This window comes from Mauremys mutica, chromosome 7 (assembly GCF_020497125.1).
Source record: "Mauremys mutica isolate MM-2020 ecotype Southern chromosome 7, ASM2049712v1, whole genome shotgun sequence".
NCBI classification, from domain to species: domain Eukaryota; kingdom Metazoa; phylum Chordata; order Testudines; family Geoemydidae; genus Mauremys; species Mauremys mutica.
Window position 1 is genome coordinate 65115281 of NC_059078.1, and position 25144 is coordinate 65140424.

At 43.6% G+C, this 25144-nt stretch overlaps 1 protein-coding gene across 1 annotated transcript; it reads right to left on the reverse strand.

The window, feature by feature from the left end:
- Window positions 1–1581: 1581 nt before the first annotated feature.
- On the reverse strand, window positions 1582–12496 carry LOC123374776 (dual specificity protein phosphatase 13-like). The gene is made up of 4 exons (XM_045025056.1): window positions 12314–12496; window positions 11715–11906; window positions 10889–11109; window positions 1582–1882 (listed from the first exon to the last, which is right to left on the reverse strand). The coding sequence occupies exons 2-4, from the start codon at window positions 11903–11905 to the stop codon at window positions 1662–1664; spliced, it is 633 nt and encodes a 210-aa protein (XP_044880991.1). The 5' UTR covers window position 11906; window positions 12314–12496; the 3' UTR covers window positions 1582–1661.
- Between the last annotated feature and the right edge of the window lie 12648 nt (window positions 12497–25144).

A 25144-nucleotide genomic window follows, 5' to 3' on the forward strand; every position in this document is an offset into this window, starting at 1 on the left:
GCAGGGAAGTCTCGTTTTCACATTACTCTGAGACACACACAGGAAAGGTGATGTGCTTAGTAAAAATGTTACTACGTGGCGGTTTAAAAACCCAGCAGTTCTGGGTGAGTGTATACAGCCCTCTATTCCTGCTCAGAATCCACAGTACTAAAAACACAATCTGCATGACACTTTCACTACTGCAAGCCTTTAGGAACTCTCCAGGGAAAACATCACAGCAAATTAATCTGCCGTTGAGTGGAAATTCTATATTATTAGCATTTGCCAATGCGCTGCATGGGGCTGTAATTGCATCGAAGTAAATATCTCCTTCCAGTTGTTCATGAGATAGAATGTGGTCAATTGGACGTAAAAAGGAAATCTGAATACAGAGCTGCTGCTTTGGATTTGGTAGGTGCATTGTTCGGTTTTGCTCTAACATGAGGTTAGCGTTCCTTTTTCAAAGGGAAAGATGGGGAATCTGAAAAGAACATGGCACTAGACACCAGGGGATCTGGATTCCTCTCCTGGCATCGTTACTGATTTGCAGTGCGTCAGTGGGGCTTAACATAGGGCTTGGCTACACTTACAAATTTGCAGCGCTGCAGCAGGGTGTGAAAACACACCCTCTCCAGCGCTGCAAATTGCGGCGCTGCAAAGCGCCAGTGTGGTCAAAGCCCCAGCGCTGGGACCGCGGCTCCCAGCGCTGTACGTTATTCCCCACAGGGAGGTGGAGTACGGACAGCGCTGGGAGAGCTTTCTCCCAGTGCTGGCGCTTTGACTACACTTAGCGCGTCAAAGCGCTGCCGTGGCAGCGCTGCCGCGGCAGCGCTTTGAAGTGTAAGTGTAGCCAAAGCCATAGACTCATAGACTTTAAGGTCAGAAGAGACCATTATGATCATCTAGTCTGACCACCTGCACAATGCAGGCCACAGAATCTCACCCACCCACTCCTGTAACAAACCTCTAACCTATGTCTGAGTTAGTGAAGTCCTCAAATCATGGTTTAAAGACCTCAAGGTGCAGAGAATCCTCCAGCAAGTGACATCTTCGGGCCGCAATTTCCCCATATTTAAAATGGGGCTAACATTACTTACCTACCTCACTGAGGGGTTGTGAGGCTTGAACCAATTATTTGCCAAGTGTTTCGAGATACTGGAATTAAAAGCCAATGGAAATGGAAGCTATGATTGTTTCTATATAAAATAGCAGCATTCAGAGCATGGCTGTGGGCTCTGACTGTGTTGTGTTAATGATTTCACAGCTGTGTATCAGCTTCCAGCGCGTCACTGGGACCTCACATATCTGTTGATCATTATAAGGGTCTGAGAGTGTGGGGTGATTGTAAGGGACCCCAACTAACCTACAAGGGCTTGTTGGGGTTCCAACGAGTCCACTAAGGTTTGCTGGGGAAGGAGGAGATCCAATGAAGGGGCCAGATGGTCAGCTAGTATGAATTGGCATAAGTCCAGTGGAACGACATTGACAGGCACCAGCTGAGGATCTGGCTTGTATTTCCGCAGGAGGTGAAATTTCAAACTCTCAAACTCTCCCTGCTCACTCTATATGGATTTCTCCAGGCAACTACAGCATAGTCTGGGTTCATCTATCTTGCCAGAGGTACAATCTTCCTGGAGGCAACCTCTATATCTTGGTCTATAATCAGAAAACGTCCCCCCCATCTAAAGCCTGAGGGGATCTATTCCTCTTCCTTTTTCCCTTGCTAATCGCATGTCTAGTTCCCAAAGCTGCTTGAGGAAGCCGGAGTTGGGACAGACCCCTCGATGTTTACACACAGCCTGAATTGCATCAACAAGGGTCTTGTTTTCACAGATCATTAAGAAAGCAAGTACAAGTGTTGCTGATCGGCTGATCCCCATTGCACAGTGAACTAGTACTCTGCCTGAAAATAAAAGAGAGAGAGCAGGTGTCACTATTTTACACCGTATCTGCTGATAGAGTTAATCCAGCCTGAGCTTGGCCGGGCTACTGCTGCAGACAGGAGCATCTAGACTTTCATGATCAGACAAGGCATGGTACATCATCTGTGAGGGAATGTAGTCTGATGGTTGAGGACAGACAAACTCAGGGTATGTCTACATTGCACCTGAGAGCCAACCTCCCAGCCCGGGTTCCCAGACTCATGCTAGTGCGCTCAAAATACCTGAGTAGATGGCACTTTGACATTGAGGCTTGGGCTCTGAATGTCACCCCCAGCCACCAAGTCTTCTGAGCCTGAGTTCCAACCTGAGCCACAACATCTGCATGGTTATTTTTAGCAAGCTAGCACAAGCCCTGCTAGTGCAAGTCTGTGGTCCCAGGTGCAGTGTAGACATGTCCTCCGAGGTTCTATTGTGTGCCATTGGCTTATTTTGGCAAGTCATTCATCGCTCCAGATGCACATGCAGGTGTTAGGACTTGTGCCTGACCCCGCATTGTCAGACCCTACTCACCATCCTGTGCAAGTGGGTGAAGAGTGATGGTGGATTCTCCCCCAATGAACCAGCCAGTGGAGCTAAGCTAGCATGAAGGGGGAAGGGACGCATGCTTGAAGAAGGGCTGGAACAGCTTACTTCTATCATGAAACAAGGATGGAGTAGGGACTGATCTGTGCCTGGATTGCCATTTGGTCCCTGCTCTCATGACGAACTGCAAGGTACCAATCCAGCCCTTCACCACTCTGTGTTTGGGTTCCCTCATCCATAGCAGTGGGAACAATACTCATCCTTCTGCAAAGCTCTTTGGCTCACAGGTCTGCCTGTAAAATATGGGCAGAGAGCCTTTCCATGAAAGCGGGTATAGAAAGGTGCAGTATTATCTAGTAGAGCTGGCTGAAAAACTCTGAATTTTAAAAATTTCCAACAAAAAAGTGAACAAACTTTTGTAAAATGTCCCCATTGTTCTACCTGCTCTATTTATCTGTCTGCAACACAGAGGGGAAAACTTTTCAGAGATGCTGACACTCTTTGAGCTGAGAGTGAAAATTAAGTCCTAATTGGCATTTCTTTGACGAAAGTAGCCTAACATTTGAATAGGCTGTCTTCACTCATTTGAATATGATTTTCTTTGCTTTTTCCTTTTACAACAAGGGCTTAGCAATTGCTGCTATCCCTATGACATCCAGTTCGTTCTTTACTAGCAGGTAACTTTAAAAATGGATAATTGACTATCTTGAGTATGCCACTGATTTCAGTAATATGCAAACTATGGGAAGAGAAGTATAGCAAATCCTGCACTGTGTCACCATCCTGCCCTGGAGAGATCTTCTCTAGGTATGATTGGGTAGTTCGCTTTCCACAGCTGTTCTGTAATTGAGTTCTCTTCTCCTCCATTCAAACTAGTGGGAGTACCACTCAGCACTCACCACTATTCAGGATCCAGCCCAAATAGGGAATGAGAGTTTTATAGAAGCGGGTCTGAGACCAACTCATTTTTCAAAGGCCACTAATCCATCAAATTTCCTGCTTACCAGCTCAGCTAGATACTGTTAGAATACATTACAACTTATGTCCAAATGAAAGTGAGAACAACTGATCCCAATGGATCCCAATGGGGCAGAAAATATCTCATTTTGTTGTCCCTTGGAGGCAGAATACAACCATTGTGGTTATTGTAAGCCTTTAAAATGCAGGGATGTTTGATGATGTTTGATGATGTGGACAAGGACAGCTTGTCAGTCTTTGTCCTTGGTTTGTTCATTCTAACAGCATGTTAGCTTCTCTATTATCAGGGATCAGGAAAAAAGGACTTGTCTACACTTGAAATGTGACAGCTGCGCCATTGAAGTGCTTCAGAGTAGACACTACCTGTGCCGACGGGAGGCATTTTCCTGTTGGCACAGGCAATCCACCTCCCCGAGAGGTACTAGCTAGGTCGACCTGTCTTAATTACAACGCTCGGCTGTGGATTTGTCACGTATCCAAGTGACCTATTTAAGTCAACTTAATTTTTGAGTGTAGAGCAGGCCAAATATACCCCTGTTTGGATGATGTCAATCTGTCCAGCCAAAGAAACTTGTTTGCTGTGCCTGTCTCCCTGGCTGTTAATACCTTGTACTCTGGCTTTCATCTCATATTTCATTGCTTTTGTGACATTGCTTTTATTTAAGGAGTTTATAGCAACAGTTGCAATTTTGACTAATGACGACCTCATAGTCACATGCTCAGAGAATGAGCGAGCATGTGGTTTAAAACCTCTTCTTGTCAGCAGGGTCAGAGAAGGTTTAATTTCACAATGGCCTGTATCTGATGAGACAGTCACCTTTCACTATCCTGGCATAAGAAACCTGAGCCCTGCCCCTAAATATAGACATGTCTGCAATAGAAAGCAAAGGACAAATATAGACTACAAGGAAGTAGAGCAAACTCCCCTCTGTCGAGAGCAGAAACTGACCAGGCTTTAAACCTTTTTTAAAAATCTCTTATATTCATCTTGCAATTAAAAAGAAATGAGCTGCTGCGTGGTTTTATCATTTTTCCTTTTCATATACAGATTTCAGAAATTATTGTGAGACAAATCATGATCCCCTTTCTCATGCTGAATTGTATTTTACACCATGAGTAGTTCCATTGAAGTCAATGGGAGTACTTGCAAAATAGGCCAATATGCGCTGTAAGGGAAATGGCCTTTAAAAGATAATTCCTTGCACTTCAGAGTGCTTCATTTTCAAAGTTCTACCCAACTGTTAAGCCTCATAATACCCCTGGTAGGTAGATAGGTTTTGCATTGCTCTCCTTGTTTTACAGAGGGGGCAGTTGAGACCCAGATAAGTTTGGACTGTGATTTTCAAAGGAGACTAAAGGAGTTAAGCACACAACTCCTGTTAAAATTAAATAGGAATCAGGTGCCTATCTCCCATTGGTTTATTTAAAATCCAAGCCTAAGTTGCTTGCACAAGGTCAAACATCAATTAGTGGCACTGGGAGACTCCAGCGGTTCTTACATACCCCAGCCCCAAATGGTGGAAATCTTGGAAGAAAGGATGTTCTTGGGAGAAGCCATGGACACTTTCTTTTATGTGTCTGAAAAACACTGTACATATTTATGAAGCTTAGAAATAATAATATTAAAAATGTCCAGGGTTTTAGCTACATCCAGAAAAGAAGGTCCTAATGGTTTGGGTCTGATCCAGCACTAGATCCATAGAATAGTTTGGATCTGAATCCAAACTGTCCCTGAAATTCAGCATGGTTAAATAGGAGACTGTTCTGAGTACTTGGTTCAGGTCAGACTTGTCAGGCAGAACTCCATTTGTTGGCTTTGGGCTTGTGTACATGGCAAATTTGTGAGCGGCAAGCCAGGCATGTAAATCTACAGTGCACTAGCTTGCTGCGTTGTGTGGATCCTGCCACCATGCACTGAAAGTGCCATAATGTGATTTGACTTTGACTAAAATTTCCTGTATGGAACTTTTTGTGCATGATAGCAGGGGCCACATGGCGAATTAGCTTGCGGCGGTTGTAGATTCACCCCCTCGCTTGCCACACACTAGCTTGCTGTACAGACAAGCCCTTGGAGTGTGAGACTGGGTTTTTTTTAAATGTTGGGTTCCATATTTATTCTCACTCAGTGACTCTTCCATCTTAAGTATGCCCAGTCTCCATAGGTGCTGGAACTAAGGGTGTTTCCGCACCCCCTGGCTTGAAGTGGTTTCCATTATATACAGGGTTTACAGTTTGGTTCAATGGCTCTCAGCACCCCCACTATACAAATTGTTCCAGCGCCCCTGTCAGTCTCCACATTTAATCTGGGATCTGGAGACCAAGTTGTGTTTTTTCCTCCTTATGCACCCCCAAAGCTTCCACCATTGGAATTTACCTGACCCTTTTTTGTTAGGGATGCAGGATAAAGCTAGAGCTCCCTCTCCCATACCTGCCTCTCGTCTGCAGGGCTGGGAGCCGCAGACCTTTGATTTTATCAGTGAGTGAGTAGATATGTCTCAAATACAAAGAGAAGACGGAGGCAGTAAGAAGGTGCTGCCTTTTCATATTTGCTTCTCTGACTATGTCTTCACTTTAAATGACTCCTTTTCATATCAGCTATTAATTTCTGAAGGTCTCCCATCAAGACACTAGACCAGCCTATGACTGGCTAATCTGCCTAGCTTTCTAAAGCACTTATCACCATGGCATGTAGATTAAGATAATTTACCTCCTTTATATTTTCAGTCTTTATTCCTGGCTGTTGTCCTTTGTTGCACAGAGATTCGGATGAATTCTGTGTACTGACAATAAAGTGACTGTTTGATGCAGATAAATCATTCACGTGAAATGATTTCATTAGTGTGAAATTGCTCTAATGAAAGAGGATTTTAATTTACTATGTGATTGTTTTGCAGCAAACAAATGAATGTTAAACTTGAGTAAGGAAAAAAAAAGCCATGTTGCTATTTAGCTCTTCTTACAGGCTGTGATCCTTGTCTGATAGCAGTTGATATAAATGGGGTAAGTGCAATCTGAACTCACTGTGATGTATTGCACTTGTTTTACTGACTAGATCCTGAAATGGGTATGTTCTGGATGGCTGACCTGAGCACTCTTGATGGCAGAATATTACCTAGGCCTCTAGCAGGGAAGCAGCTTGGTGTCTGGTATCCATGCTCCAGGTCCTCATGCCCAGAGTAGAGTCAGCAGAAAGCCAGACATGCCATGGATGGACGAAGATCTGTCATCTGGCTGGGATTTGCATAGAACAATAACACTTTCTTTCTAACAACGGATTATGGCTATTATCTCAGATTCATCCCTGATGTAACTCTGCTGACTTGACAGGGTTTCCACCAGGGATGAATTTTGCAAATTCAACTTTGTTGGCCAAATTCAAGTTGGAAAATTGAATGTTGTTTAACAAATTAGACATTACAGCACATAAGAGCTGATTGTTCTTTTTGTTACCCATCATTAACTGAGCTAAATGCCTTGAACTAGCCTTTGCTTCCTCATAGGACTGAGTTAATTTGGGTTAAAACTGTGAACCAGCTCTTCAGCCAGTGTAAATGGGCCTTGCCCCATTGACTTCAGTGGAGTAACACCAATTTGCAACAGCGAAGGATCTGGCCTATTCTATGCATCTGTGAATCTTCTAGCTTACCCTTGTTTTTCTCATCACTTGTTTCATTTTACCCACTACCATAAAGCCATGGGCAGAACCAACTGTGTCTTTACTATCAGCTGAACAATAATAAAAGGCCTACTTCCAATGTAGGGCTTGTCTACAAGGCACAGCAACGCTCACTAGAGGGATGTGATTTCTACATTAATGCACCCAAGGGAACTTTTGGTTCATGCCAGCAGGGTGTACACAGGATAGTTAGTACACAACACATTGATGCGCTTTAGAAATCACCCCCCTCTAGCGCACTTTGCTGCGCTGTGTAGCCAAGCCCTTATCCTATATAGCACCTTTTATCTGAGGGTTTGAAAATGCTCACAGATGTGGCCAAGAATTGTGATCAGGTGGGGAAAGTGGGAGCTTAAGTGACATGCCTAATGAGCCTGCAGCAGATTGAAGGAGGAAAATCCTTGTTAAGTCGCTGGGCTGCTCTGCCTCCCTTAAGGGGAGACCAACTTTTACATTTGCACCAGCACAATGTTAGAAGAATGGTCTTTTCTGAACACCCATAATTTCAATGAGTTAATTGATGGTTTTCATCTGTTTGTTTAAAATATGTGCACAGATCAATAAAAGGAAAATCCTGTATTTGCAAACATCTCTCTCCACATGTAGTTGGTCTAATAATTTTCCATGGACTTCTCTCATCTATGTCCACAGATTATTTTTCTCCTTCTGCAGACTTTATCAAAAACTGCAGATTTGCATTCGCATTTAGTTATACTCTGAAAAAATGCAAATTGTATGCATTCCCATGCAAAGGGGCGAAATTGATATTCATGGTGTCGTTCTCTCCCCTAGTGCCTTCTCCTATCTGAAGCAAACAAGTTCAGTAAAGGATCAGCCGGAAACATTTCTGGCTGCATGGATTAGCTTGCTTGGAGGAGACTCATCTCACTTGCTGACCCATGAATGGGGATTCTCAAACTACTATGTTAGTTACATTGTCAATTGAAACCAATGGTTGTACTGACTGTGTGCCATAGGGCCAGGCAGGTATAGAGTGGCTAGTTTTCAAGCAAGGCACAAGCCAAGGAAGCTGGAATGGTGGCACCTCATTAAACAGTGCTCTCGTGGCCTGGTTACAGCAGCAGCCTCTGGACACCTGCTCTCTATGACAGTCAAGACTTAAGAGGTTGCACATTGAGGGTGATGGGTGAGGGTGATGGGTGCTCCATTACTTACCAATACTCCAGAACAGTATTGGTGGAAAGGAGGTCAAGGGTGTCCAATAACTAAGACAACAGTTCCCCTTTAAGGATACAACAGACTCCCACTGAAATCAAACAAAACCAACCCTACCACGCTGGGAACATCTCCTGCTCAATAACTCTGATTTCAGTGATATTACTCTGGATTTACAGTGGTGTAACAGAACAGAATCTGGCCTCAAGTGTAATTTGAAAGTTAAAGTATTTGATTCCCAGCTTTAAAAAAAAGGCGTGTGTGTACATCATATATACTTAAATGTGACTCAGTATCCTCCCGGATGAACAAGTTAATAAAAATACCTTCTAAAAAGCTGTGTGGAACTAACTAGTCATAATTAAGTGGCAGTTCTACCAAACAGTTTCTCGATCAAACAAAAATACCATGGTATATCCTGACTTTCAAATGAATGGCCCTCATGTTACCTGGTACATCTATGTTGCTGTGCATCAGTACTTTTAAATAAATTCAGCTATTTGGATAACACACCCATCCCTCCTTTCTTTCCTGTGCAGGCCCTGGATATAGAGCTGCTGAGTTGCTGTAGCTCAGGGAATTGTGCTTCCAGAACATCTTGTTCGTATACGTATCAAACTCTGTCACCCTTTTAAAAAAAAACTTAAAATGATGACTGTCAGCAGCAGCTGGATTGTGTGTTTTTTGAATTTGGTCCCTCTCCATTCCCAGCACTCCTGCTGGCATGTGGACTCGGGGAGTTCAGTAAAGGAATATCTATCGCCGTAACAGTAGGACTAAATATCAATTCTAGCTATGATTAGTTCAGCTGTGATTACCTTATACCCAAACTGGAGATCCATGGGTCAGCAATATAGTCTATTTTCTTAACCGTTCCACTTTCAGTATTCTGGAATGTACCCAGAAAGGCTTTGTGGGCAAAGTTGTACTAACATCATCCGGGGGGAAGGGAACTGCTAAGTCTACTTGGTTCTCATGTTTTATTCCTTTGTACATTCTCTATGCTAGAATTTACAATGGATTTACAACGGATTCTACCTTTCTTCAGGGGGCTGACTTAATTCGTAAATAGCACACACTGTAGTAGAAGGGGGTCCAGATCCAAACTCCCTGAACTTTGGTGGTGGTTTTGAATGCCAAACATAGACCTCAGTTTTTCAAGGCCCAAGTAAATCTTCATGATGGGCCAGATCAAGTCTTCCAAATAGCCTCTGAACTTCTGGGTGTTCACAATCCAGGTCCAAATTTTGCCGCTTAGGACTAACCCTAGACTGTAGTAGCTATGGGCCTTTGTGTCAGATACATCCTACCTTAGTAATCAGTGTTTAAGATCAATGTTGCTGTAAAAACTTGCAACTGTTGAAACAGAACAGGCCCTTGGGTGCATAATTACCATTTGTGCAAGGCTGTAATCACTTAACTTTGTGATGCTGTGGAAAACCCTCCTGACAAAGATTTGCACTTAACTATCTGGATTCACCACAGGGTCTATGCCTCCTGACCACAGAGAAAGCACACTCACAGAGATTGTCCTGGCAGAAAGCAGATGCAACCTGCTCTCCCCTAGGGGGCCCAAAGGGGCTGACACAGCTCAAGAAGTGGCAATACCTTTCCCCCTCATTTGCCATCATGCTAACTACTTTGAACGCTGAGTGTACAACTGCATACCTCACTTGTCTGAAAAATCTGGCCCTTAATTCTTCTGTGCTGTATAATATTTCAGACCACTGGCTTCCTGGCATTGAAATAGACTGCAGGTTTGAAAGCAAGTCTTCTATCTCTTTTTCCTCATGAGAGGTTTATGAGTTTTTCTTTCTGGTGCATAAGGGCTGGTTTATTCCCACCCATAGCGCCACATCTTTTAAATTTGCCCCTATTTTTTCCAATGGCCGGATGTAAAGAAGCTGTGATCTGTAACCTGCAGAAACATGCTAGTCTAATGTCTCTGCATGCTATATACTACACCCCAGTGACAGACCACTCTATAGGTGCTGGGAGCAATTATGAGCGCTGGTGAGCACTAAATTGTCACATGGATTGGCAGAGATATTACTGTAATTGTGAGACCTGTGAAGATGGCTCTTAAAGATGCCCTTCTTCCTGTGTTGTGGTCTGGTGGTAGCCACACTAACTGCATGCAGGTTTCTTTCCCCCAGAGCACACAGCCTGGCTGCTTCGGCTGAGTTCTGGGGTCCAGGAGTTGGATCTCTAAATGCCACAGAAAGGGACTCCGGGCTTGATTTAAACCCCACTGAAGTCTATAGGAGTCTTTGTGTCACTGGGCTTTGGAGCAGCACCTCCATGAAGAATAAGTTGTGAGTATAGTGGGAGATATAGAAGTAGATTTCAATTGTAGCAAGGCTTTGTGTCTCCTTCTCTTGGCAGGGCTAGGGTTTGAGTGAGAAACTACAAACCTTTTCTTTATGGCTAATGGGCTAACTGGCTTACCAGACTAGCTGTGGGAGTATGGGTAATGGCTGTGTGATGGGTAATGGCTGTATTTCAATTCCCACCCATCTCTGCTTGGAATCTGCTTGTGCTGAATGCTAGCTGATGACTTGCTCTGCTTGTTTCTATGCTGAAGCCACATAACGTGCATAGCCAGTGTTGTTACCTCTTGGAGAATTCAGTGCTGCTCTGATATATCTGGCAGCTTGATAGAAGTAAATGCTGAGATCAAAATTTGGATCATCATCAGCTTCTATTCCATAATAATCTACAGGCAGGTCTCTGTAGAATTTAGCTCCAGTGTCAATGTGAAATCTGCCAGCAGCAGCATTCACAATGTGGGTGATACCCATTCGGCGCAGCTGCTCTTTGTCCCGAGCTGTATATCTGAAAGAAGGGACACCTTGAGTATGCAGGAGGTTGTGCAAGGATTTCTCTGCCCACTCCCCACAAATCTCTGGGCTAAACTATAATGGAATTGTGCTGCTGTTGGTTACAGATCCTAGGTGCTTTGAAATACTAGCAAACTGGTGTGGCTCAATTTTTTTCCCATCAATATGTTTTTTTTTCAGCACAAACTGGCTCTTGTGAATTTTTCATTTCCATCATGTTTCTTTCAGGTTTTCATTGGAAAAAACAATGTTTTTCAAAGAAAACTTAAAAAAAGTATTGTTCTTATTTAAGCACTGGTAGCATGCTCAGCTGCTGTACTGATGCAGTGTTTCTGTACTACCACAGAGGCGATATGGTCCACACTCACTTTAGGCTTTAGGATTAGAGGCAGCGTAAAGATGGTGTAAAGCTGCCTTCTCCTCCCCTGTCCTTTAGATCCTGCCCTAGGCATAGTTCAACCAGACCCAAGGATTGGCCCCCCATTAGAAGATGATTCCCAAACTTTCCATTCTCAAGTGATTTCATTTGACAGAGCCCCCACTTATCTCCTAGTTCTTGTCTCATTTTGAGGTCGGGTTCTTTAGGAGAATCTCACTTACAAGTCTCCCACGTAGAGGTTTGGCCAGACTTCATTCACGTGGCTAGTGGAAGGTTTGTGTGTCCACAGCAGGCGTTGAAGCTCTGTCAGAGGTGGTGGTTGGTAACTGCTCTGGCTTCTGGGGGTCAGACTCAAAGCGCTTCGTATCCTGGGGCGCAGTAAGTCGTCTCTGCATAACGAATTGAAAGCCATTCTGAAATACAGGATCGAGAAGACATACCCCCCTGTTTATATAGTGTTTCATTCTCCCTCCCACTCAAAAACTCACCTAAAATTACAATAACAACTTACAAGATCCCTGCCCCAAAGAGCTTACTATCTATTTGTTCTGTATTTTGTGTCCTCATCCATGACAAGGGTCCCTAGCTATTACTGCAATATAAATAGTAGTAGTAGTAATAATAATATATTCAGCTGTAAGGGCCGTATTGTGATATCACTGAACAGTTCAGTTCCAGTGGTCCTACTCAATGTCTTGATGACAAACTGCCATAGTAGGAAGGAATTGTATGAGCAGAACAGAACAATTCTGACTAACAAACAACTTCACAGACATGTAGATGTTAACACTTTGGAGATCATTAATTTTATTTCACTTACTTTCCTCCTTCATTCCTTTTCTCTCGCCTCTCTAAACTTCTAGCCTTGAAATAAATGTTGGAATTGCAGATAGAAAACGAAACTGCAGTCTTTGCTTGTGTCTGGGTTTGTGCAGTCCCTGTATGGTATATCTTTCTCTTGGAATAGTAGCACCTTGGTTCTTTAACTGGACCTGGGTTTGAACTTTTGGGACAATTCTTAGGAGCGGTATGGAGCAGAAACTCTCTAGGTGAGGTCACTTTTTTGTCTACACCACAATAAAAAAAATTGTTGGGGAAAAATTCACTTATGGATAATCCTCTTTCCATCTTGGCCTTTTATTTAACTCCCTGGACCTAGTTTGGCTGTATTGACCACTGGCTCACTCACAGCAATGTTTCGTGAGGAAAAAGGACTAGAATGCTTCAGAGGACTGGCCATAGATATGGAGCCTTTACAAAATTGCCCAGCTCTGCTTACTTTAGGAAAGGGAAGGAACACAGGAATTTGCATATAAGAACAGATATGCTTCACCTATTCTGATATCCTCAGTTTGACATTGATGAGTCCCAGTATCAGCTACTTCAGAGGTACTTCCACCTCCAATCAGGGCCGACGAGAGTCGAGGAAGCCGGTACAAATTACCCGGGCCCGGCGGTCTGGAAGGGGACCCGGGGCACGGCTTCCCCGGCTTTGTCAGCCCTGTTTAGCCAGGCCGCCCTTGCTGGGGGGGCCCGAAAAAATTTTTTCACCAGAGCCCAAACCCGCTCTCGGCAGCCCTGTCTCCAATGCATAATGAACCTAATTGTGTCAATTCATGCCCTAACTCCAGCTGGTGATCTCAAACACCTACATGACTTGTCTGATGTCACAAAGGAAATCTGCAGCAGAAACAGAACTAGCATTTTCTGTGTCTTAACCACCAAACCATCTGTCATTCCATTAAAAAACAACAGCTCCCTAAGTCCCTCCCATCTCATAATAGCTGCAGCTAACCTTCCCTTCCTTTGACATATTCCATCCCTTGCAGCATGGCTGGTGACCACTCTAGTGTAGCTGATGACCTTATAAGCTTCCTTCAGCTGTTTCGGCCTCTGTTTATTTACTGCTTCTTGTCATCCCCTCCGCTTTCTTTCTCCACTGCATAAAATTCTCGGTTGACTTTAATTAATATTGCTGAGTCTTTGAGAGCCAAAGAAACCTATCAACCTTGCCTCTCGGAGCCATACAGTAGTAATGAATTATAGGCTGTCTTGTGAGCATTCCGGGTAGCTGTGTGTGGATTGTGTTGCTGAATGAGATCAGGGAAACAGAGTGGCTTAAAATTTATCATACTGCCCCTCCAGGAAATTGGACTGTTAAATTATATTAGGAGAGGGCAGTTTATCAAAATACAAATAGAGAGAGTATTTTCTTGGATGACAGTGCAGAGGCACCTATATCACAAACACAGTTAGAATTTACTGAAAGCCTCAGCAGAGAGACCAAGGATTGAATGGGTCATGGAGACTTTTCTGCCCCTGGGTCTCGTCTACACTAGCTTTTCTGCACCGTTGGTCAACCAATGGTGTACTTCCCAGAGTTGCCAATGGTGTAAGCACTAAAACAGAGCATGCATGAGCTTTTATTTATCACCCTGTTGTTGAACTGTGTTCAGAGTGTGACCTGATGGTGAAAACACCTGCAGTCCTACATTCCCTGGCAGTTCCGCCAATGCTATGACTGATGGAGCTGCATCAGTGATAGACAAATGTTGGGAATAGTGGTGATGTAGATGTATCCCTAGAGATGGTCGTTCTAGGAAAACAGAGGCATGTTGACTAGATAGTACAGGGAAGCTTGTGCTGTACGTGCCCTATGGATAAACAGAAGATATACTGAAAGTCTTGGAGACTGAAACTAAGATGGGCGAATCCTTCCAAAGTAAGTAATTCTCAAGTAAGCTCCAGCTTTAGTCTCACCCATTTTGTATTCCAGCAAATGAGTTTACAAGCAGGGATGTTCACTGAAAAAGTGAGCATTACAGTAAATTCATGGAAATCGAACCTTGAATTCTCACACACAAATATTCCCAGTACAGCCTGATTCTAAGACTCACCATTATCCAGCTAGGGAATTGAATCGTGTCATGTGACTTCTGTGTCCAGTCAAAGCTAGCTATCATTGCTCAAATTTCAAATACAGAATACTCGTAGCAAGTTGATCACAAATGATCTATAGATTGCTCGTAGAAATCATTTGAATAATGAACCCATTCAAGAAAATAAGTAGCTTCCAAAAGAAAATTTACAAACAGAAAAGGCAAAATTTACTGAATAAACTATTCAATCCAAACTATTTTGGCTTTAGCTTTGTCTACCACTTTTTCACACACTAAATTCACACATGCAAATTAATTTTGTATCAATTTATTTAAATGCACACTTTAAACAAAGTGATGAAATGCATAAAGTTATTTTGTCTAGCTGAAATAAGCTAGGCATGTTGCTTAAAACGAGGTTGTACATTAAAAACATTAAGCACACATGGAATATAAATAATGTGGTTATCCAAAGCTATTGTAAAATATTTTTAAAATATATATTTAATGACTAGCTTGTTTAACTTATCTTACATTGCTTATTTAAATCTTTTTACTCTATTTCTGTAGTGGGCTTGGTTTTATGGCTTATTTTACATGTAATGCACTATATTGTCTTAAAATGCCCATCCAGTTGGGATCATAGAATCATAGACTTTAAGGTCAGAAGGGACCATTATGATCATCTAGTCTGACCTCCTGCACAATGCAGGCCACCCACTATCAAACCTGTGTCTGAGCCACTGAAGTCTTCAAATCATGGTTTAAAGACTTCAGGGTGCAGAGAACCTTCCCGTAAGTGACCCAGGCCCCATGTTGCAGAGGAAGGCGAAAACCCCCCAAGGATTCTGCCAATCTTCCCTGGAAGAAAATTCCTTCCTGACCCAAAATATGGCGATCAGCTAAACCCTGAGCATGTGGGCAAGACTCATCAGCCAGACACCCAGGAAAGAATTCTCTGTAGTAACTCAGATCCCATCACAAGCCATTGGATATATTTACCACTAGTAGTCAAAGATGAATTAATTGCCAAAATTAGGCTATCCCATTATACCATCCCCTCCATAAACTTATCAAGCTTAGTCTTGAAGCCAGATATGTCTTTTGCCCCCACTACTCCCCTTGAAAGGCTGTTCCAGAACTTCACTCCTCTGATGGTTAGAAACCTTAGTCTAATTTCAAGTCTAAACTTCCTGATAGCCAGTTTATATCCATTTGTTCTTGTGTCCACATTGGTACTGAGCTTAAATAATTCCTCTCCCTCCCTGGTATTTATTCCTCTGATATATTTATAGAGAGCAATCATATCTCCCCTCAGCCTTCTTTTGGTTAGGCTAAACAAGCCAAGCTCTTTGAGTCTGCTTTCATATGACAGGTTTTCCATTCCTCGGATCATCCTAGTAGCCCTTCTCTGAACCTGTTCCAGTTTGAATTAATTGTTCTTAAACATGGGAGACCAGAACTGCACACAGATGAGATCTCACCAGTGCCTTGTATAACGGTACTAACACCTCCTTATCTCTACTGGAAATACCTCGCCTGATGCATCCCAAGACCGCATTAACTTTTTTCACAGCCATATCACATTGGCAGCTCATAGTCATCCTGTGATCAACCAATACTCCGAGGTCCTTCTCCTCCTCTGCTACTTCCAACTGATGCCTCCCCAGCTTATAACAGTAGTTCTTGTTATTAATCTCTAAATGCATGACCTTGCACTTTTCACTATTAAATTTCATCCTATTACTATTACTCCAGTTTACAAGGTCATCCAGATCTTCCTGTATGATATCCCGGTCCTTCTCTGTATTGGCAATACCTCCCAGCTTTGTGTCATCTGCAAACTTTATTAGCACATTCCCACTTTTTGTGCCACGGTCAGTAATAAAAAGATTAAATAAAATTGGTCCCCCCAAAACCGATCCCTGAGGAACTCCACTAGTAACCTCCCGCCAGCCTGACAATTCACCTTTCAGTACGACCCATTGTAGTCTCCCCTTTAACCAGTTCCTTATCCACCTTTCAATTTTCATATTGATCCCCATCTTTTCCAATTTAGCTAATAATTCCCCGTGTGGAACTGTATCAAATGCCTTCCTGAAATCGAGGTAAATTAGATCCACTGCATTTCCTTTGTCTAAAAAATCTGTTTCCTTCTCAAAGAAGGAGATCAGGTTGGTTTGGCACGATCTACCTTTTGTAAAATCATGTTGTATTTTGTCCCAGTTACCATTGACTTCAATGTCCTTGACTACTTTTTCCTTCAAATTTTTTTCCAAGACCTTGCATACTACAGATGTCAAACTGACAAGCCTGTAGTTGCCTGGATCACTGGGATGCTCTTAATGATACTCATATGAGACATTTCTGGTCTTTGCCCTATTGAAACTGTATCACAGTAATTATTCAACCATGTAAGAGAAATTTTAGCACTATATTTAAATTAATTTTGAGTCACTTTATACTAGAGCTAGTAATTTTAGCTGAACAGTGTAATGTAATTTAATTAAATATAAATATATATTTATATTTAATATATGTTAGCTGGAGAATTGCAATCAGGCAAGCCTTTAATAGATCTGAAGGCCAGAAAGAAACATTATGATCATCTAGTCTGACCCCCTGCAGAACACAGGCCAGTGTCATCAGTGATTCCAGCACCTAGCCCAACAACTCCTGGAGAATTATTGATGTTATTTAGCATTGGTATTATGGTAGTACCTAAAGGCCAACCAGCTCAGAGGCCCATTGTGCTAGATACTGTACAAATATGTAGTAAAAAACAATCCCTGCCCCCAAATTGCTTACAGACAAACAAGGGAGCCTGGATGAAGGGGAGGAGGAAGGCTGGGTAACAAAAGTAATATGCATAGGAAGACAGGTGATTTGTCTCATGGCAACCTTGAAGTCCTTTCACATGTTGTCCTTTACTCCCCTCATGGGAATGCCGAGGTAGAGTCTCTCTCTTCATCACCATTTGGGTGGGTTAGAAGGCCTTTTCTCTCTTCCCACCCAGACAAGTAACAAAGAATGCCATTTTCATTAACTCTGGCCTGCTCTACACTACCAAGTTAGGTTGACGCAAGGCAGTTTACGTTTACCTAACTATGTAAGTGTCCACACTAAAATTTTGCTCGTGCCGACGTAACTGTCTTACTACACCAACTTAATAACTCCACTCCAGGAGAGGTGTAGAGTCCATGTTGATGTGGTTAGGTTGACAGTGTAGACACTGTGTTGCTTCCATCAACTGTTACTGGCTTTCAGAAGCTGTTCCACAGTGCCCCACACTGGGCTTAAATTGCAGCAAAGGAGGTTTAGATTGGATATTAGGAAAAACTTCTTAACTGTCAGTGTGGTTAAGCACTGGAACAAATTGCCTAGGAAAGTTGTGGAATCTCCATCATTGGAGATTTTTAAGAGCAGGTTAGACAAACACCTATCAGGGATGGTCTAGATAATAGTTAGTCCTGCTATGAGTGCAGGGGACTTGACTAAATGACCTCTCAATGATTCAATGATTCTATGATAGTCCAGCTAATACAAGTGCTCCTGGTGAGGACAGGCACCGCTGACACAAGGCATGTAGTGTGGACAAGCAAACGTGATTTAACTACTGTGGCGGCTGTATGCTGACATAACTTGGGTCAACATAATTTTGTAGTGTAGACATACCCTCAGGGATGCTCTGAAGCATGGTGTTGTAACTAGCAGTTTCATGCCACAATATGGAGAAAGCCTTTGAGGTAAGGTCCCCTAACATAATACCAGTCCTTTGAAACTCATATTACTTTCCTCCCAATTTATCTGTAGACATAATACTTGGCTAAATAGGAAGGAAGGAAATAATAGGGCAGGGTGACTAGTGACTAAGTGGCACTGTTCCTTTTGAGTCAGTACTGAACCAAACTGCTGCACCATATTAGCAGATGACACCGTGCTGCATAAAATAGTGTTGGCAGTTCAGTAGGTGGTATTGTGTTCTTTGCATGGATATGAAGCCAGTGCTCTAGCACAGCATTATCTTATCACTTCACTGTACTTTTTTCTTCTGGTGGGACAGAGGAGAAATTTTAGGAAAATTTCAGAACATCATTATCCTTGCTTCAATAATCTATTAAGTGTTTTAATCCCATCAGTAATTATCAGTCTGTGCATTTGTAGAATACCATCTTTTCCCCAACTTAATAAACATGCCTTTAATGTTCACCCTGCAGAGACATTACTCATGATTTGTTTTTGACTGGCTGGGACATGTTGTAACCCTATCATTTTAGTTAAAAAGTCAACCTGAATGCACTTCAATTCAATTATGTTTGACAGATGATTGTAAAAGACCAGACTGAAGCTCTAGGTTTGGCCAAGGTAGGGCATGTCAGGTCTGTGCCAGTTGTATCTTTAGAGAGACAAGGTGGGTGAGGTAATCGCTTTTATTGGACTAGGAGACAAGCTTTAGAGTTTATGCAAAGCTCTTCTTTAGGTCTTGGAAAGGTACTTAGAGTGGCATAGCTAAATATAAGGTGGAATAGATTGTTTAGCATAAGTAATTAGCATATGTTGCAAGAGACCATTCAAGGTGAAGTAGGTAGCCAATACCTCTGCAGTCATCAGGGCCGGCTCCAGGTTTTTTGCCACCCTAAGCAAAAAAACAAAAACAACCTCCACCTTGTATTTATCTGTGACACTCTGACTATCTTTCTCAGACCTGAAGAAGAGCTTTGGGTAGCTTGAAAGCTTGTCTCTCTGACCAACAGAAATTGGTCCGTAAAAGATTTTACCTCACCCACCTTGTCTCTCTCATATCCTGGGACCAACACCACCACAACACCACTGCTAACAGTTGTGCTTTAGAAAGTCACAAATGCTTTGCAGAAAACCTATCCATTGGAAAGATTACTCCATGATAACATATGTTTGAGGAAAGGTTTTGTACTTTATCTGTTACATCTCTACACAAATGGCAAATATTATAGTCATCATTCTTCCTTCTTGCCGTTTAACCCGATAGTCTCACTGGAGCCATAATTTATCGATTGCTGAGAGTGCTGTGGGAAATAGTATGAATCAACTACAGTGATGATTGAGGTAGGACTGGCTGGGTTTGAAACCTGAGACATTGGCTGTTTCCAGGGATGCACAAGGTATTTGAGCAGCCAACTGTCTGTAAGAAAATCTCTTCAGCAGCTGGAGGATGTAATCCAAATAACATTTCCAAATTTAGTAGGGACAAGTTTAGCACCAGCTGTGCATTTTGTGTAAAGTGATGACCACATGCCCTAGTCTGACTTTACAGAATCCATTTCAGTGGCCTGCTCTTCGCTATACAATGTGGTGTCAATGTCTGGAGGAATGTGAGCTAGATCACTCTTCACACAACATAGAGCTGCATGGATGAGAATGAAACATCTGCCTGTCTTCTCCTTAGATACTATGCTGGTAGCAAGTGGCCTCTCTCAATATAGGGCTAGATTGGGATGCCCTTACTCCACATGGAGTAAGGTCTACTCAGTGTAAGTCCCACTGAATGCAGTGGAAGTATTCGTGGAGTAAGGTGTACTACCCAAACATCAATAAGGGCATCACTATCTGGCCTGATTTTCAGAGGTGCTGAGCCTGCCCTAGCTCCCATGGACTTCAGCTGGAATTGTGGAGAGACAGCAGTTCTGTAAACCATGCCTCAGATATGTCTCCCTGACCTATCTCTTTTCCTCTCTCAATGATTCTGTGGGCTGGTCAGCTGGGATCATACCTACTGATCTTGAATGCTGCGGGAAGTAAAACAGCACATGGTCTCTCCAGATGGGTCTATATTGCTCTATAGAGTATAAGATGTTCTTGTGACATCAGCTAGTTGCTGTATCTCTGTTGATGAGTATTGTGTGTGTGTGTGTGTGGTCACTGAAGGGGAGAGCATGGAGAGGTTTCACTCTATTGTGCAGTAATATTGTGGTTAATTGCAAAGTCTGGTTACAGCTGCTGATGTTGCTGTTCTTTAAAGTGGAAATGGGCTCACCAAAGAAGTTGCCTACACTGCATTGAAGGTCATGGTCAGGGGTTAAAGTTCAGGGGAACACAGCCCTTGCTCCCCTGCTAAAAGTACATGGGAGTTCCCCCTCTTGCTCTTGGATTGGGAGACCATTATTCCAACTGTAAGTAGGGTCTGAATGAATTCTCCCTTGACAGCTAGCTGGGAGTGGGAGAGACTTCAGGAGCAAACTGTATTTACATGAACACGCCTCCTCTGCTTAGATATCCATCAGATAGAGCGGTGTTGTTCAAAATAATCAACTTTGGCTGGTGTTGGGTTACAAATCAGTGGAGTACTGAATGCAGGGGTAGTGAAATGCTGTTACCGTTGTTGTTGTTGTTGTTTGTTATATGAATAAAGGGAAGCAGAACTGTGCTTAACCTGTCCCAAATGAGGGGGTCATCCTCAGCTGAAAGGACCTGGTTACGCCAGGGGCTCGAATTTCAGAGCCTTATGAAACTAAGGGGATGGGGACAGGTATCCCAGCCAGGAGGTGTGGACTCTCTCTCTAAGGGTCCTTGGTCTGGTTTAACCTGTTCCTCCCCACTGTTCAAAGAAAGAGCTAAATAGGCTTTATTAGGACTCTCTTTGTTATGTTAAAGTGCTCAAATGAGAGCTGAAATCACTTGAGATGGGACAGTGTTTCTGCCCCATCTCAAGTGATTTGAAAATTACTAAGAGACTGATGTGCAGAGGTTGTAGCAGAAGGTGACGGACAGCTGGCGAATGAGTGGCTGGCTGGACGGTGAGCAGAACGAGTGGTTGGTGGGGCGGCCAGGCAGTGAGGAAGCGCAAGCAAGGTGCCTTCATCCCCAGGTGGCAGGTGAACTCACACAGATACATCTCTGAATCCTGGGTCCTCACTGACCAAGGACAACCACTGTGAGTGGGGTATGGTGAGGGAGCAGAGGGCCACAGAAAAGGAAATTTTGGTTGTAGAACTCAAGAACATGAGGTGGAAGGCATTTGCCCCATGCACTCTGGGGTGAGTGTCCTGCTCACAGTTTTATGATTATGAATCCTGCTTGTGGCATTTTCCCTAATTAATGTTGGGTAACTTCCCTCCTTTCTTCTACACTGGGGGGGGCGGGGAATCGATCTAAGATACGCAACTTCAGCTACGAGACTAGCGTAGCTGAAGTCAACGTCTCTTAGATCAAATTAAAATTACTTCCCTTGCGGCGTTGGATCAATGGCTGCAGCTCCCCCGTCGACTTTGCTTCCGCCTCTCTCACTGCTGGAGTTCAGCAGTTGACAGGAAAGCGATCAGGGATCGATTTATCGCGTCTACACTACACGTGATAAATCGATCCCCGACAGATCGATCGCTACCTGCCAATCCGGCGGGTAGTGTAGACATACCCTCAGACTCTGTGCTTGCGAGTGGGGAAGTATTGCCTCTCAGAGGTGCCATGGGGTTGCGTGTAATTTCCCCCAGGTTACTGGGTGGGGCCTCGAGCTGGTTCTGTGTGGTATTGTTGAAAAGGAACCCCTAGATATTGAACCCGGCCCTGGTTGCTGCCAGCTCCACCTGGCAGAAGGGTTACACAACTAGAGTGCCCCTTCCTTCTTGGTTGCCATGGAGAGCACTCAGTCTACTGGCAGGGTTACAAAAAGGCTGTTAAAACATGGCTTTGTCAGGTAATGTAGGTGGGATTGCAATGATGTCTCCGAACTGTGAAGGTACACTCTATACACACACCCCTCCCCAATATCAGCAGGGAGTCTGGCTATGGAATTCCTGTCCAGAAGAGGCTGGGTGTGAGAGCCCTGAGAATGGGTGTGTATGTGTGATGAGTGGGAAGATCTCACCACTTCCATGCTGGAATAGGAAGATTTAAGGCTTGATCCAAAGCCAGCTCTGCCATTCCCCAGTAAGTAACCTGAGGGCATCTGTCTGAATGTAGCTGAAAGAGGATGTGAAAGACCAGAACAAAAGGAGCTGTACCTTCTGTAAAGTATAGAAAGTGGCTGACCAAGAAAAGCAAGATACTGAAGTGGCTCTGCTTGGGCTTGTGTCCTGAGTGAGTTGGGTTAGAAAAGGACACCAGACCCTCTTTGCTAAGGCACTGAATTAAGATAATGTGTATGGCTATGGTGAGCTAACAGGATTGCAGTACTGGGCCCCTTACTCTTGTGAGCACTCCCACTGACTTGTGCAAAGCTGACTGATGAGCAAGGGTTTGCAGAATCAGGAGTCTAATCTGTTACTCAACTGTGGGAGGAAAATTTCCCTTTATTATATGAGTAGGTATTTTGGGCCCAATATGGACCGCAACATATAGCTATGGGGAGCATGACAGACAGTGAACACACAGAAATCAATTTTCCATGGCTTCTGCACCCCTGCTGCCTGGAAATAGTTTGTTGCTGAATTGGGCCCTTTATTTACTAGTAACGAATTTTATGTGCCACTTTAATAGCATGCATTGTAACTATTTAAAGACCTGCTTTAAACAGGCCCAGACATTGTGTTAACAATCTGCACATTACGATGTATTTTTTGTAACTGCTTGTTATAGCATCAGCTATTAAGAATTTATTACTAGTGCATTTTGGACTGTGCTTTACAGTAACTTTAATTACAGCTATCTAGCTATCATTAAATAAATATTCATCAAGAGCAGGAACCCCAGTGTAAAGTGACCTGAAAGGCTTTTACCTGCCAAGACCGGAGGTCAGGCCCTTAGGTGTCAATGATGCCATTGGCATTTGCAAGGAAACACAAACATTTAAAGCTGTGCAGGGAGCTCTGTTCCTCCCCTGTGCTAGGTGTTCATGAGGTCATCAGCTGGAGCATGAGAGAAACAGAGCCCTGAGGGCCTGAACTTAGCTCTTGGCAGAGGAGTGAAGGAAGCAGCATGGGCCAAATCCTGCAGTCAGTCCCCCTTCAGCCCATTGAAGACGGTTGGATTTTTGGCAGAGCAAGTACAGGAGAATGGCTGCAGGATGGCGCCCTGGAACAGAAACTGTAATGACTGCACGTGCATCCCAACAGAGCACTGCTTCTGGGAGCTGGCTGAGGTTCCTCCATTCCCATCAACTTGAGCAGCAAAGTGAAATGCTTAGGCTCTGGTACAACTTCAGATACAGTGATTATGAATGTGAAACAATTCAAAGGCTCCAGCTGGTCCAAAATGCATCTGCCACCTCTTCTGTAATGAAACCCATACTCCAGACACTCCACAGCTCCCAGTCAGCTTCTGCTCCCAAGTTTAATGACTTGGTCACAGTCTTCAAAGCCAGGGAGGGATCAGCACCCAGCTGTGTTACACATGGCCTTTCTTTCCACCAACCACCAGGACAGTTGCACCCCTCTGGGACAATGCCCAGGTTGAAGCATGTGAGAACCAGGTGAAAATGCATTCTTGCTCCAAGGGATCTGGCTGAGGAACGAATGTCTGGAGGAGAGGAGATGAATCCAGTCTGCCCACCTTTAGGAAATGCTGCAATCACTTCCTCTTTAATAAACCTTTCCCACCATAACCAGAACAACAGTCACAACTTCAAATCCTACCCCAGTGGAGCTTTCCATTACCTGAGAAAGGAGAGGAATCAGACACTCCTTGAAGTCTACTTTACATGGACAGCGATCAGATCCTATAGTGATGGGCAGCAGCACAAAACTGCAAGATAGAAACTGTTATTGATTCAGGGATCTCTAACATTTTCTCTGTGAAGCACTTCAGTCTGCATTAAAAGTGTAACCATGAACAACAACTGCCCTGCCCAGCTCAGATGCTGGTATCTCAAATGAAGAAAAATGGAGAGGTGCTTTTCATAGGTTTGCTCACAGCTATAGTCTATAGTTCATGCCCTTCACCCAAACTGGCCCTCCAGACAAACTTCAAGTGGTATTTAGGAAGGTAGACTTCAGTGGGAGGTTTGGCTTGTGGGGTCAGAAGAGGTACATGCTGCCATTTTAAGTTTAAAACCCAGAGACTTGCTTGCTTTGCTGCTCTGCTCCAAGTTTTCTGTTGCTCTCCATTTTGGATTGTGATAAAAATGATAATATGGCCCCTCTGTGGGCTGCCACGTTGTTGCATTAGATCTCTAGACTACAGTTAAGGGCATGTCTACACTACCTGCTGGATCGGTGGGCATCGATCAATCCAGTGAGGGTCGATTTATTGCGTCTAGTCTAGACGCAATAGATTGACCCCAGAGTGCTCTCCCGTCGACTCCTATACTCCACCGCCGCAAGAGGCGCAGGCAGAGTCGACGGGAGTGGTGGCTGTCGACTCACCACAGTGAAGACACAGCGGTGAGTAGGTCTAAGTACGTAGCCTTCAGCTATGTTTTTTACAGAGCTGAAGTTGTGTAACTTAGATCGATCCCTCCAGTGTAGACCAGGCCTAAGTAATCTCTGAGAATTTCATAGGACTATTGACTTCTCTTGCAGGAAAAATGCCTGGGTGCTGTGAGGATATGTGCACTGTTTCTTTAAATCTGTAGGAGGTCATGATGGTAAATGCCTGCCTGAGTCCTGCCTACCCTACATCTTCTTCCACCATTGGAGTGATGCCAATGGTGAATTATGTGCAATAGCCTTATTGAGATGAAGCTTGAGGATTACTCAAGCTCTGTTAGAAGTGGGGGGAGCCTCAGTTTTCACTGTTTGATAAGGCAAATCATCCCTTGTCCCAGGTGACATTTTATCCATTGGGGCTAGAGTGGCCAGAGCCTGGAAAGGTCGAGAGTTTTGGTTTGGAGTTCTAGCTCCAGTTCCATCCCCTTGAACTTT